At 45.4% G+C, this 13,656-nt stretch overlaps 1 protein-coding gene across 1 annotated transcript in view; it reads right to left on the reverse strand.

The window, feature by feature from the left end:
- The window catches only part of LOC108443133 (anosmin-1), a 92,570-nt gene that overhangs the window by 40,505 nt on the left and 38,409 nt on the right, over positions 1-13,656 (reverse strand). The window contains exons 3-4 of the mRNA XM_017723577.2: positions 4,308-4,370; positions 533-755 (exon numbers count right to left, since the gene is read on the reverse strand). Of these exons, the coding sequence (XP_017579066.1) occupies positions 533-755; positions 4,308-4,370 (286 nt within the window). The remainder of the gene's footprint in view (positions 1-532; positions 756-4,307; positions 4,371-13,656) is intronic.

Below are 13,656 nucleotides of genomic sequence, written 5' to 3' on the forward strand. Positions count from 1 at the left end.
AGTGATCTTAGGCTTGCGTGCAACTGCTCAGCCATTGAGACCCATTTCATGAAGCTTTTGATGCACAATTCTTGTGCTCTCCAAGTCTGCGTAGTCTACCGCTTCATGGCTGAGCTGTTGTTGCTCCTTGATCCTTTGATTTCACTATAATATTTCACAATAAGGAATTTCACAAACTGATTTTGGACCTATGACGGTGCCACACTCTACTCAACCCATTCTACTGCCAGTGTAAGTCTATGGAGACTGCATGGCTATGTACTTGATTTTAGGTACCAGTTACCAGGGAGCATGCCTGAAACACCTGAACTCAATAATTAGAAGGTATGTCCGCATACTTTTGGCCACATAATGTATATACAACTCACTGATTGGAAGACGCAAAATAATGCAACTAGTTGACTGATCATTTTAATGGCTTGGCAGCCCTAATTATAATGTCTGCCCAAATAGCCTTAAGTGGTATAGCTAAGACTTTATGAAAGCACTGTATTGTAATATTTATGTATTGTCATACAGGGCATTTACATACCTTTATAGAGGTTCCTGGGCACCTGGCAGGTGTGTCCACAGCCATTAGGGCAGCACTTTCTGTGGGTGGGGCATTCTGCGTCCTCCTCGCAGCTCTCCACACAAGCGGCGGCAAATCCGCTGGCCCGGTCTGGCGCCGGACAGTCGCCCTGCTTCGCCGCCTCGACACTGCGCAAAAACTCACAACTCGTCAGGCACTCGTAATGTTTCTTCGGAAACAGAGTCTGGACAGAAAGAAAGAGAGAGGAATAATCAGGGGGTGGGGTCAGTGAGGGTGGTTTGGGGGGGTATTACATTTCGGACAGCGCATTAGGCAGAGCTTTATTTGAAGGCTGCCTACATAGGACTTCATAACTCAGGTATAAGCATTGAATAACATCTTAATAATAATAATAATAATAATAATACTTTTATTTTATAAAGCGCCTTTCAAGAGACCCAAGGACACTGTACAATACAAAAAAAGTAAAACAGAAATTCATTAAGATTTATAACAATATATAAAATAAACTAAGAAAAAGAAAAAAATATATATATATATAAAATAACAACAATAAAAATAAAACAATAATAAAAGACTTAGCTAAAATAAATAGAAGTTCGAGAGAAATTCTCACTCAAATGCTAGCTGGAAGAGATAGGTTTTAAGACCGGCTTTAAAACATGATAGAGATGATGATGTACGGAGCTGTAGTGGAAGCCCATTCCAGAGTTTTGGGCCAGCAACACCAAACGCTCTATCACCTAGAGTACGGAATTTTGTAGAAGGCACAATTAGGAGATGAGAGTAAGAGGAGCGTAAAGTGCGAGTTGGAACATACATCTGAAGTAGATTACCCAAATAAGTGGGGGCAAGATCATGGAGAGATTTAAAAACAGTTACCAGTATTAAACCAATATGGTTTAATGTTCATGAACGGCTTATGTTGGTAATCAAAACATACACGTATAATAGGGCATAATATAAAGGGGAACTCCATCAATCAGATGTAAACAGAGTCGTTCAGAGCGGTTTGGTGTGAAACGCTCCGTTCTAGATAAACTAACCGAGTCAGAACCGTTCACAGTGGTGGTGATGGGAACCAGACGTCCCTCTAAAAGCTCCTCTCAGAAAGTTCCTACATGAACTGGTTCTGAATTCACTGCCTGATGACTGAGACGCTGTTTTATGAGAGTTTAGAGAACTTCAACTCCATTCATGGTGGAGGGAGACATGCAGGGCGCTGTGCGGCAAAATAGTCCCCAAAGAAAACTCATTATTCCAGATTTTCCACTATTTTCCATCATCAACATTCCATAGAAGCTCAGAAGGCTCGTGTAGGTTCTCTGGTGGTTCTGGATGGTAAATAAAGTGTCTATATTTGTGTTGTAGTCATGGCGACGCCTGGTTCCTATCACCACCACTGTAAAGACATTGGAATCATTTCACAACAAAACAAAACCCCTGGAATGAATAACTGAAATGAAGCTCTTTCGGTGGCCATGAACAACTTTGTTGCACGTCTCTGGAATTTTGGACCACTCTTCTTTTGCAATCTGCCCCAGATCTCTAAAATATGAAGAGTGCTGCTCTGAGATCTCTCCACGGGTGTTCTATGAGATTGAGATCTGGACACATCAGTGGCCACTTCATAGCAGTTCCGTGCAGTTCTTTGGTAGTGTTTCATGATGCCATGCACACATTCCAGAAGCAGCAAAGCAACCCAAAACATCTGTGAACCTCCTCCATGTGCTCTTTTCTTTAAAGGCCTCGTTTTCTCTTCTGTAAACAGAACAATGATGTGCTTCACCGAAAAAGGTCTATTTTGGTCTCATCTGTCCACAGGATATTCTCCTGGAAGGGTTTTGGCTTCGTAAGGTAGCCAAAGTTTTTGCAAATTCCAGGCTGGCTTTTTATGCCTCTGTGTCAGCAGTGGGCTCCTCCTGGGCCTCCGACACTGTTGTATCTCATTTCTTCAGCTCAGCTTGAACTCGTCTGGAAGTCAATCGAGGTTCTTGTTTGGAAGTCGATCAATAACGCGACTGCAATTTAAATTGTGCTATTTTAATAATCGAGATTCAGGCCTGATTTATTTCACCCAAGAAGACCAGAATAACCACCTTCCTGGTCTTGAGGCTCGACCCCTAAACATAGCCCGCCAGACTGCCAGTACGTTGTGGTTGTGATGTCACAACACATGGAGGTTTGGTTGCCTCTGATTGGTCTAACCTCTTTGGTCTAATCTCATTGCTCCAAATTCGTATTCGGCTCAATTTCCCCTCTTAAAACCTCAATGTTTTTGAAAGTGTACACACTTAAAATGGGTTCTTCAAGGGTTCTTTAGTAAAGAAAATGGTTCTAAACAGAACCGTAAACACTCCACAACCCACGCACATGCTGATAAAGTTCTGTTCATGGTGAAATGGTTCGTTAGATTTATGGAGAATGTGCTGTACGTGGTTCTATATAGCACCTTCTGAAAAGAGTTCTACATAGCACCAATACAAGCTTAATACTGTAACAATAGCAGAACCCGTTTTGGTGCTATATAGAACCATATACAACACATTCTCCATCGTTCTGAGGAACTAGCTCACCATGCAAAGAACCATTCAAACAAATGGGTCTTTTAGTGTTTATGGTTCCATATAGAACCACTGTCTTTACTGAAGAACCATCTTTTTTAAGAACCTAATGCCGATTAAAGCCTAAAGTGCCCGTCCGTGCCCAGAGAGGTCAGCTACCGGGCCACAGGCTGCACACATCTTGATGACGCTGCGTACAGTTGACATAAGAAGGTTAAGATCTCCGGAGAGGGAGGGGCTCATGCGTTCCTATTTTCTTTTTCATTCCGCAATTCTTTCCTCTTCTTTAGTGTTTCCGTGCTCAGTGTGGTGCACAACTCAAAGGCTGACTCAAATTTCTCTGCGGAATTGTCCATCCATCCATTCTCCAAGCCACTGCTCCATCTGGGTTGCGGGGGGTGCTGGAGCCTATCCCAGCAGTCTTCAGGCGGAAGGCAGGATACACCCTGGACAGGTCGCCAGTCCATCACAGGGCAGACAGACAGACACAGACAGTCACTCACACCTAGGGGCAATTTAGCACGTCCAATTGGCCTGACTGCATGTCTTTGGGAGGAACCCAGAGAACCCGGAGGAAACCCATGCAGACACGGGGAGAACATGCAAACTCCAAACAGAGAGGACCCCGGTCACCCGGTCGGGGAATCGAATCCAGGACCTCCTCGCTACCCACCGCACCATCGTGCCGCCCTGCGGAATTGTTAAACTAGAAATTAATGGAAATTTACCTGCCTGAAATTCCAATCTCTTAGGATTTCGCAAAGGGTGCCAACAATATTGTCCAGTCCATTTTCAGAGCTCTGTGCGGAGTGATGGGTGGTCAGTGTAGTGGGTAACACCTCTGCCTTCTACACTGTAGACTGGGGTTCAATCCCCACCTGGGCAAACACCCTACACTATACCAATAAGAGCCCTTGGGCAAGACTCCCAACACCGCCTTCACCTCCCTGTGTAAACTGATCAAATTGTAAGTCGCTCTGGATAAGAGCGTCAGCCAAATGCCGTAAATATAAATAAGTGAGGTTGGCTTTTTTCTGCTTTTTGTGTTGTTCCAACTGCAAACAAGGAAAGAAACGCGAATAACAAAGCATTTTAATTTCAACAAATTTCTGGAAAAACTGCAAGGGTGCCAATATTTTTGGCCGTGATCCCGTCTGTGCAAGTAACATTTGAGTTAAGTATTTCCATGCTGGGACGTCGGGCAGACGTACCTCACACAGGTCTTGACACTGGTTCTCCTTCAGGTCCCATGATGCCTTGCAGGGTTCCAGACACTGGAGAAAGAGAAGATAGCAGACATTCATCACTGTACCGTGAGCTGAAACCACCATATTACATCAGCCAATTCAAATTTCTCATTCAAAAATCCTGGTGATCTACATGACGGTACAGCCGGCATCTTCAGAATTTTAGCCTGAACTACTAACTACACCGATCAGGCATAACATGATGACCACCTCCTCGTCTCTAGCTCACTGTCCACTTTATCAGCTCCACTGACCGTATAGCTGCACTCTGTAGTTCTACAGTTACAGACTGTAGTCCATCTGTTTCTCTGATACTCTGTTACCCTGTTCTTCAGTGGTCAGGACCCCCATGGACCCTCACAGAGCAGGTACTGTTTGGATGGTGGGTCATTCTCAGCACTGCAGTAACACTGACGTGGTGGCGGTGTGTTAGTGTGTGTTGCGCTGGTCTGAGTGGATCAGACACAGCACTGCTGGAGTTTTTAAACACCTCATTGTCACTGCTGGACTGTGAACAGTCCACCAACCAAACATATCCAGCCAACAGCGTCCTGTGACCACTGATGAAGGACCAGAGGATGACCAACACAAACTGTGCAGCAGCAGATGAGCTGTCGTCTCTGACTTTACATCTACAAGGTGGACCAACAGGGCAGGAGTGTCTAATAGAGTGGACAGTGAGTGGACACAGTGTTTAAAACCTCCAGCTGTGTCTGATCCACTCGCACCAGCACAACACTAACACACCACCACCACGTCAGCGTTACTGCAGTGCTGAGAATGATCCAAACTGTCAGACACTAAAAATTTGTGAGGCTGATGTCTCTGACTGAATTCTCCAGCTTCTCCTTTGAATTTTCACATTCCACCTTAAATGATGCAGCAGTAACATTCTGGCACCTCAGGCACCGTTTAAGGTGGAACTGGAAAACTGAACGAGAAGCTGGCGAAGAGACTTCAGCCTTAAATGAGACATTTTACAAGAATCTGTTCTACTTTTGCGGAAAAGTTTCCTGCTGGAGATGCGAGAAAAGTGGCCAAGCTAAAGCTTAAAGCAGAGCAAAGTCAGTCTGTGTTTATACATGTAGCCAGATGGTAGAAGGACATCAAATATTGTGGCTTCCAAGGTGTTTTGATTTTTGTTCAAAGGTAAGAGCAAAATAGCTCTTCTCGATACTTCAGTTGTGACTTCTGGACTTTTTACAGGAAGATGTGGACCAGCAGCCAGAAGGCTGTGAGTTTAAAACCCCTGCCCCACCTGCTCTGCTGTTGTTGCTGTGCTGCTCCCAGACTGGACACAGTTTGGCAGCAGAATGACCGATTTCCCACGTAGGATTGATAAACTATAACTATGTGCTTCCCCTGAGACGTGAGTCAAGCCACTCTGCAGCCCTATGATATGAAAAAAAAACGTTCATCCAAGCCTTCGTGCTTCACTCAGACTTAAAGACTCTGTCAAGAATCACGAATCCATCACGATAGAGAAAGTCCATGCTTCTAACTTTTGGCCTGGACGTCCCTTGCGCAAGCCTCACGCAGGCGGTTCCATGGCACGCTGATTACCCATCATAAACCCATTACACTTCAAACACTCAACCCAAACAAATGGTTAGAGAACCAGCAGACACAGCAGCTCATGGAACAGATGAGTCCCTGCAGCCTGGGCTTCGTTTGGCTGGGATACGTTAAGGGAATTGTGCAGTAGACGGATCCCAAACACATAAAGACACAACCTGGACCTCGAAAGAGACGTTCTGTTACTGCCGCACGGCACGCCGGTGGAACCGGAACACTGTACAACTGCTGACAACACAGACATGCAATATTCAGTACTTCGAAAAAACTCAGAGATCCAGCTTTCATTTCTTTAATTTACAGCTACAACAGCCGTTAAAGCTCCGTTCACTTTACGAGCCTCGTTAGATCTCTCCGACTCAGCGGTTCACACTAGTTCAGGTAAGAGACTCAAATCGGTCATTAATGTGATGAACTGGCCTGAAATGACCCTCATGAGCTCCTCCTACTCAGTGACGTCACGTGACTGAATCGCTGCATCATCAGCACAAACTAACGAGCAGAACGAGCTTCGCTGAGAAGATCATTAACTCTGATCAGCTCTCAGCTTCATTATTAGAGCCAGACGGAGGAGAAAAGGGTGAGACGAGCTGCTTTTCCACCGTCTACAGGCTTTAACGTCTGTTCGGCGCTGTTGCCACGGCAACAAAAGCACATGAATTCCGATCTGAGCATCACATTAAGGTCACATGACCACGAATCGGGTACGGACCACATATGAAAGTGGCTCAGGCCGAATTGAAAAAGATCAGGTTTGTGTCCACACGGCCCTGAAAACATCAGACCCGAGTCAGACCCGAGTCACTACTTCACCGTCATCACCTTTCCATATTTAATCAAGTTAATAAAAAGGCTTTGTGTTGTGGATACAGCGACGTCTGGTTCCTATCACCACCACTGTAAAGGATTCTGAGTCTGCAAGTTTCTCTACAATAAATCATTAAGCCTCTCTGAACTACACAGAGATGTCCTGTGAAATGTAGATTTTTGCATGACCAGGCAACACGTCCATGGCCACGTGGTGTCACTGGGAGCCTTGAGGCTCAAGCTTAAGCGTTAAAAGTGTAAAGTATTGTAAAAGTATCACAGAACCCCATAATATCCAGCTCTCTCGCACGCACCGCGGACACCGGAGAAGCCACCGTCCATCCGTTCTGCACTGACAGTGGCCGTTTCGCTGCTTTCGTCCTGTTTTCGCTATAACTGGAGACGTGATTTCATCCAGCGAATTACTATTTTACTCGTTTTAGGTCTGCATCTATTTTTGATTTGGATTCAAACGTCTTGCGCCACTGCTCCGCACTCGGCGCATCTCCCTCAGACACGTGGAACTGGTTTAGCTGGAGCTCATGCCTGGACACGCAGCAAAACAGACATTAATGTCTCTTTCTCTCCCTCTTTCCTCCCTCTCTTCCCCTCTATCTCTCCGAGCGCCCACAGCAAATCGAATTCAGCAAGGCCCAAACGCAACACAACATGAAAGTCCAAGCATGTCGGACAGAGTCTCGCAAGCGTTACCGCAGCAAAAGAGGCTTTCCATCGGCTATCGGAGCATCGCTGGCGCGGCCTGTCCCGCCGGGGACAGAGAAGATGAGGGAGAGGCGGAGCGGTGCAGCGCGCTTGGGCCCGGCCCAAACCATGCTAGGCCCGACTACACTAAAACCGCTCCAAACTGCACTCAGCTCTGGATCCGGTCATGGCTCAGCTATGCCGAGGCACCACAACACAGCCTACATTAGCACACGGCCGTTATTGGAAAAGACACGGGGGTCTGCGCCGTGTGGTCACGCGAAGGTTCACGCAGGAGTCAGCGGTTAACTTGAGTTAGTGTCCTAAGATCAGAGGGCTGTGCGTTCTATAAGATTATACCAGGATGAAAAAGGGAAACTTGCCATTAATGCGCACCACATACAGTACTGTGCGAAAGTCTTGGCACCCAAGACACATTTTTTAAAATCTATTTATTTGTGTGGTTTGTGTTTATTTGCTGAGAAAAGTGTTAATATTTGAATAAACTAAATGTATAGAATATTAATTAATAATGATTTTATATATATATATATATATATATATATATATATATATATATATATATATATATATATGGTGATGTTCTGGATGTCAGTGTGTTTGTTTCCCCATCTCCAAGCCTCTCCTCCTCGAGGAAGTCCAGTATTATATGTAGTCATAAAGCAGCTACTGGTTTGACCAATCAGTGCTCAGTAAATTGAGCTCATGATGTAATTGATGATATTAACGAGTCTCTGTGGCGGCTGTGAAGGTGTCCAGGAAAAATATGGACCCGAGAAATTCTTGTTCCTTTTTATTGTTTTTCTGTTTATTTGAATTATGAATACGATTTTATTCTAATGTATATTGTGATAAACTCACTGCTGAGGTCAGCTGGTTAAACATTTGCTTAGACGCCTAAAACTTTCGCGCAACGCTGTACATGAATAAATAAGCTGCAAACAGCTTTTCATCTTCTTAAAGTAATCTTTGAAGATCGGCTGAATAAACGCAGATATTTCACTCAGCAGTCCCTCCAGAAAGACGGAGCGCATGAAAACTCTGATATTAAGAAAAAGAAAAGGAGAAGGGCTGAGTCAGGGAGCGGACTTGTTTATGGCTTTTTAATTAGCTCATTAGGCAGCGCCGCCGTTATTCTGAAATGTTTATTTGCTTTTTTAATGGAGTGAGCGCGTGTTGGAAACGTAAACGCGACGGAAATCACGCTCCCGCTCACGCCAGCCTGCCAGGGCCTAATGACGAACTGCGGGTTTGGTAATAAACCGCTTAGTCTTTATTAGTTAGACTCAGTTCTGACTTGAAGATCAATTCTCAAACTGTAGAACTGGCTGGCTACCATTTCCAGTTTGTGTTAGACATCCACCGAGAAGTGGTGCAATGTAGGGGTTTCCAGTAAAGAGGCCAGTAAGTGGAAATACAAGGTTGTCGCATCTAATAAAGTCAACAGTGGCTGGAAGCACAAGGTGGGTGTTTCTGATAAAGTGGCCAGTTAATGAAAGCATAAGGTAGGTGTTTCTAATAAAGTGGCCAGTGAGTGGAAGCACAAGGTGGGTGTTTCTAATAAAGTGGCCAGTGAGTGGAAGTACAAGGTAGGTGTTTCTAATAAAGTGGCCAGTGAGTGGAAGCACAAGGTAGGTGTTTCTAATAAAGTGGCCAGTGAGAGGAAGCACAAGGTAGACGTTTCTAATAAAGTGGCCAGTGAGTGGAAGCACAAGGTAGGTGTTTCTAATAAAGTGGCCAGTGAGTGGAAGCACAAGGTAGGTGTTTCTGATAAAGTGGCCAGTTAATGAAAGCATAAGGTAGGTGTTTCTAATAAAGTGGCCTGTGAGTGGAAGCACAAGGTGGGTGTTTCTAATAAAGTGGCCAGTGAGTGGAAGCACAAGGTAGGTGTTTCTAATAAAGTGGCCAGTGAGTGGAAGCACAAGGTAGACGTTTCTAATAAAGTGGCCAGTGAGTGGAAGCACAAGGTAGGTGTTTCTAATAAAGTGGCCAGTGAGTGGAAGCACAAGGTAGGTGTTTCTAATAAAGTGGCCAGTGAGTGGAAGCACAAGGTAGGTGTTTCTAATAAAGTGGCCAGTGAGTGGAAGCACAAGGTAGGTGTTTCTAATAAAGTGACCAGTGAGTGGAAGCACAAGGTAGGTGTTTCTAATAAAGTGGCCAGTGAGTGGAAGCACAAGGTAGGTGTTTCTAATAAAGTGGCCAGTGAGTGGAAGCACAAGGTAGGTGTTTCTAATAAAGTGGCCAGTGAGTGGAAGTACAAGGTTGGTGTTTCTAATAAAGTGGCCAGTGTGTGGAAGCACAAGGTAGGTGTTTCCAATAAAGCGGCCAGTGAGTGGAAGTACAAGGTAGGTGTTTCTAATAAAGTGGCCAGTGAGTGGAAGTACAAGGTAGGTGTTTCTAATAAAGTGGCCAGTGAGTGGAAGTACAAGGTAGGTGTTTCTAATAAAGTGGCCAGTGAGTGGAAGCACAAGGTAGGTGTTTCCAATAAAGCGGCCAGTGAGTGGAAGCACAAGGTAGGTGTTTCTAATAAAGTGGCCAGTGAGTGGAAGCACAAGGTGGGTGTTTCTAATAAAGTGGCCAGTGAGTGGAAGCACAAGGTAGGCGTTTCTATTAAAGTGGCCAGGGATTGTATAGTGGGTTGGTCTGCTGTTAAAGAGCGGGTGGAGCAGGAACGCCAGCTGCAGGCTGCAGTAATTCATGTGAAATACTCGGCTGTCTTTCTTCTCTTTGTTCTGAACAGTAGCAAACACAGGTGGGTGTTCTTTGAAAAGGAGCGGACGTCTTGTGTTTTGGTGGAGCAGCTACAGGAACTGCCGCTAGTCCTCACACACACACACACACACACACACACACACACACACTAAAGCCTCAAATCCCCCTTTACAAATCACCAAGCGCACGCTCGTAAGCCTCAGGATCAGAGCGGCTCTCTCAGTCAGATAGCTTGCGGCTAAACTAGCAACACATTCCTCCACCCAGCGGAGGAAAGAGCTCCGCAGGTTGCCGCCTTGGGAAGCTTCCTGAACTGTACCACTGTGGTACCCATCCCTTGACTTTTGGGGAGTGGGGGGTTCTTGGGGGTTTGGGGGGGGGTTCTTTAGTGCTCTGCAAAATTATCTCAACTTCCTTCCTTAGAGCTCTGCTAAAATATATGGACTCCAGGATGGGTTCCTTATCTTAACTTTGGGATAGGTTCTTTAGTGCGCTGCTAAATTCTCTGGCCCTCAGCCTCGGTTCCATAACACTTTCCTTGGCATTATACCGAATTACCTGGGCTTTGGGGTGGGTTCCTTAGTGCCCTGCTGAAATATCTGGACTGTGGTTTTGGTTCCTTAGTGCTCTGCTGAAATATCTGGACAGTGGTTTGGGTTCCTTAGTGCTCTGCTCTATTATCTGGACTGTGGTTTGGGTTCCTTAGTGCTCTGCTGAAATATCTGGACTGTGGTTTTGGTTCCTTAGCACTCTGCTGAAATATCTGGACTGTGGTTTGGGTTCCTTAGCGCTCTGCTGAAATATCTGGACTGTGGTTTGGGTTCCTTAGTGCTCTGCTCTATTATCTGGACTGTGGTTTTGGTTCCTTAGCGCTCTGCTGAAATATCTGGACTGTGGTTTGGGTTCCTTAGTGCTCTGCTGAAATATCTGGACTGTGGTTTTGGTTCCTTAGCACTCTGCTGAAATATCTGGACTGTGGTTTGGGTTCCTTAGTGCTCTGCTCTATTATCTGGACTGTGGTTTTGGTTCCTTAGTGCTCTGCTGAAATATATGGACTGTGGTTTTAGTTCCTTATTGCTCTGCTGAAATATCTGGACTGTGGTTTGGGTTCCTTAGTGCTCTGCTGAAATATCTGGACTGTGGTTTGGGTTCCTTAGTGCTCTGCTGAAATATCTGGACTGTGGTTTTGGTTCCTTAGTGCTCTGCTGAAATATCTGGACAGCGGTTTGGGTTCCTTAGTGCCCTGCTGAAATATCTGGACTGTGGTTTGGGTTCCTTAGTGCTCTGCTGAAATATCTGGACTGTGGTTTGGGTTCCTTAGTGCTCTGCTGAAATATCTGGACTGTGGTTTTGGTTCCTTAGTGCTCTGCTCTATTATCTGGACTGTGGTTTTGGTTCCTTAGCGCGCTGCTGAAATATCTGGACTGTGGTTTGGGTTCCTTTGTGCTCTGCTCTATTATCTGGACTGTGGTTTGGGTTCCTTATTGCCCTGCTGAAATATCTGGACTGTGGTTTGGGTTCCTTAGTGCTCTGCTGAAATATCTGGACTGTGGTTTTGGTTCCTTAGCACTCTGCTGAAATATCTGGACTGTGGTTTGGGTTCCTTAGTGCTCTGCTCTATTATCTGGACTGTGGTTTTGGTTCCTTAGCGCTCTGCTGAAATATCTGGACTGTGGTTTTGGTTCCTTAGTGCTCTGCTGAAATATATGGACTGTGGTTTTGGTTCCTTATTGCTCTGCTGAAATATCTGGACTGTGGTTTGGGTTCCTTAGTGCTCTGCTCTATTATCTGGACTGTGGTTTGGGTTCCTTAGTGCCTTGCTGAAATATCTGGACTGTGGTTTGGGTTCCTTAGTGCCCTGCTGAAATATCTGGACTGTGGTTTTGGTTCCTTAGTGCTCTGCTGAAATATCTGGACTGTGGTTTGGGTTCCTTAGTGCTCTGCTGAAATATCTGGACTGTGGTTTTGGTTCCTTAGCACTCTGCTGAAATATCTGGACTGTGGTTTGGGTTCCTTAGCGCTCTGCTGAAATATCTGGACTGTGGTTTGGGTTCCTTAGTGCTCTGCTCTATTATCTGGACTGTGGTTTTGGTTCCTTAGCGCTCTGCTGAAATATCTGGACTGTGGTTTGGGTTCCTTAGTGCTCTGCTGAAATATCTGGACTGTGGTTTTGGTTCCTTAGCACTCTGCTGAAATATCTGGACTGTGGTTTGGGTTCCTTAGTGCTCTGCTCTATTATCTGGACTGTGGTTTTGGTTCCTTAGTGCTCTGCTGAAATATATGGACTGTGGTTTTAGTTCCTTATTGCTCTGCTGAAATATCTGGACTGTGGTTTGGGTTCCTTAGTGCTCTGCTGAAATATCTGGACTGTGGTTTGGGTTCCTTAGTGCTCTGCTGAAATATCTGGACTGTGGTTTTGGTTCCTTAGTGCTCTGCTGAAATATCTGGACAGCGGTTTGGGTTCCTTAGTGCCCTGCTGAAATATCTGGACTGTGGTTTGGGTTCCTTAGTGCTCTGCTGAAATATCTGGACTGTGGTTTGGGTTCCTTAGTGCTCTGCTGAAATATCTGGACTGTGGTTTTGGTTCCTTAGTGCTCTGCTCTATTATCTGGACTGTGGTTTTGGTTCCTTAGCGCGCTGCTGAAATATCTGGACTGTGGTTTGGGTTCCTTTGTGCTCTGCTCTATTATCTGGACTGTGGTTTGGGTTCCTTATTGCCCTGCTGAAATATCTGGACTGTGGTTTGGGTTCCTTAGTGCTCTGCTGAAATATCTGGACTGTGGTTTTGGTTCCTTAGCACTCTGCTGAAATATCTGGACTGTGGTTTGGGTTCCTTAGTGCTCTGCTCTATTATCTGGACTGTGGTTTTGGTTCCTTAGCGCTCTGCTGAAATATCTGGACTGTGGTTTTGGTTCCTTAGTGCTCTGCTGAAATATATGGACTGTGGTTTTGGTTCCTTATTGCTCTGCTGAAATATCTGGACTGTGGTTTGGGTTCCTTAGTGCTCTGCTCTATTATCTGGACTGTGGTTTGGGTTCCTTAGTGCCTTGCTGAAATATCTGGACTGTGGTTTGGGTTCCTTAGTGCCCTGCTGAAATATCTGGACTGTGGTTTTGGTTCCTTAGCGCTCTGCTGAAATATCTGGACTGTGGTTTTGGTTCCTTAGCGCTCTGCTGAAATATCTGGACTGTGGTTTTGGTTCCTTAGCGCTCTGCTGAAATATCTGGACTATGAAGTGAGTCCAGGCCCTAACCCTACTGAGTTATCTAGACCTTGGGGGAGGTTTCTGCTCTGCTGAATTATCAGCTTTCTGGGGGGTTTCGAGTAACACGGCAAAACGCAGGCTGATAAAAGACGAGGAGAAGAATAGGTGAGTGGGCGGAGCTTCTGGAAGGCCTGTATAGGTGTGTTGTGATTGACGAGCCGGAAAGGGTGACAACGGATGTCTAAGCGAACCAAACAGGCAGTCAGGTTTAACTACAAAGGTTCTCTCAGC

Source organism: Pygocentrus nattereri, chromosome 6, assembly GCF_015220715.1.
Source record: "Pygocentrus nattereri isolate fPygNat1 chromosome 6, fPygNat1.pri, whole genome shotgun sequence".
Taxonomy (NCBI): domain Eukaryota; kingdom Metazoa; phylum Chordata; class Actinopteri; order Characiformes; family Serrasalmidae; genus Pygocentrus; species Pygocentrus nattereri.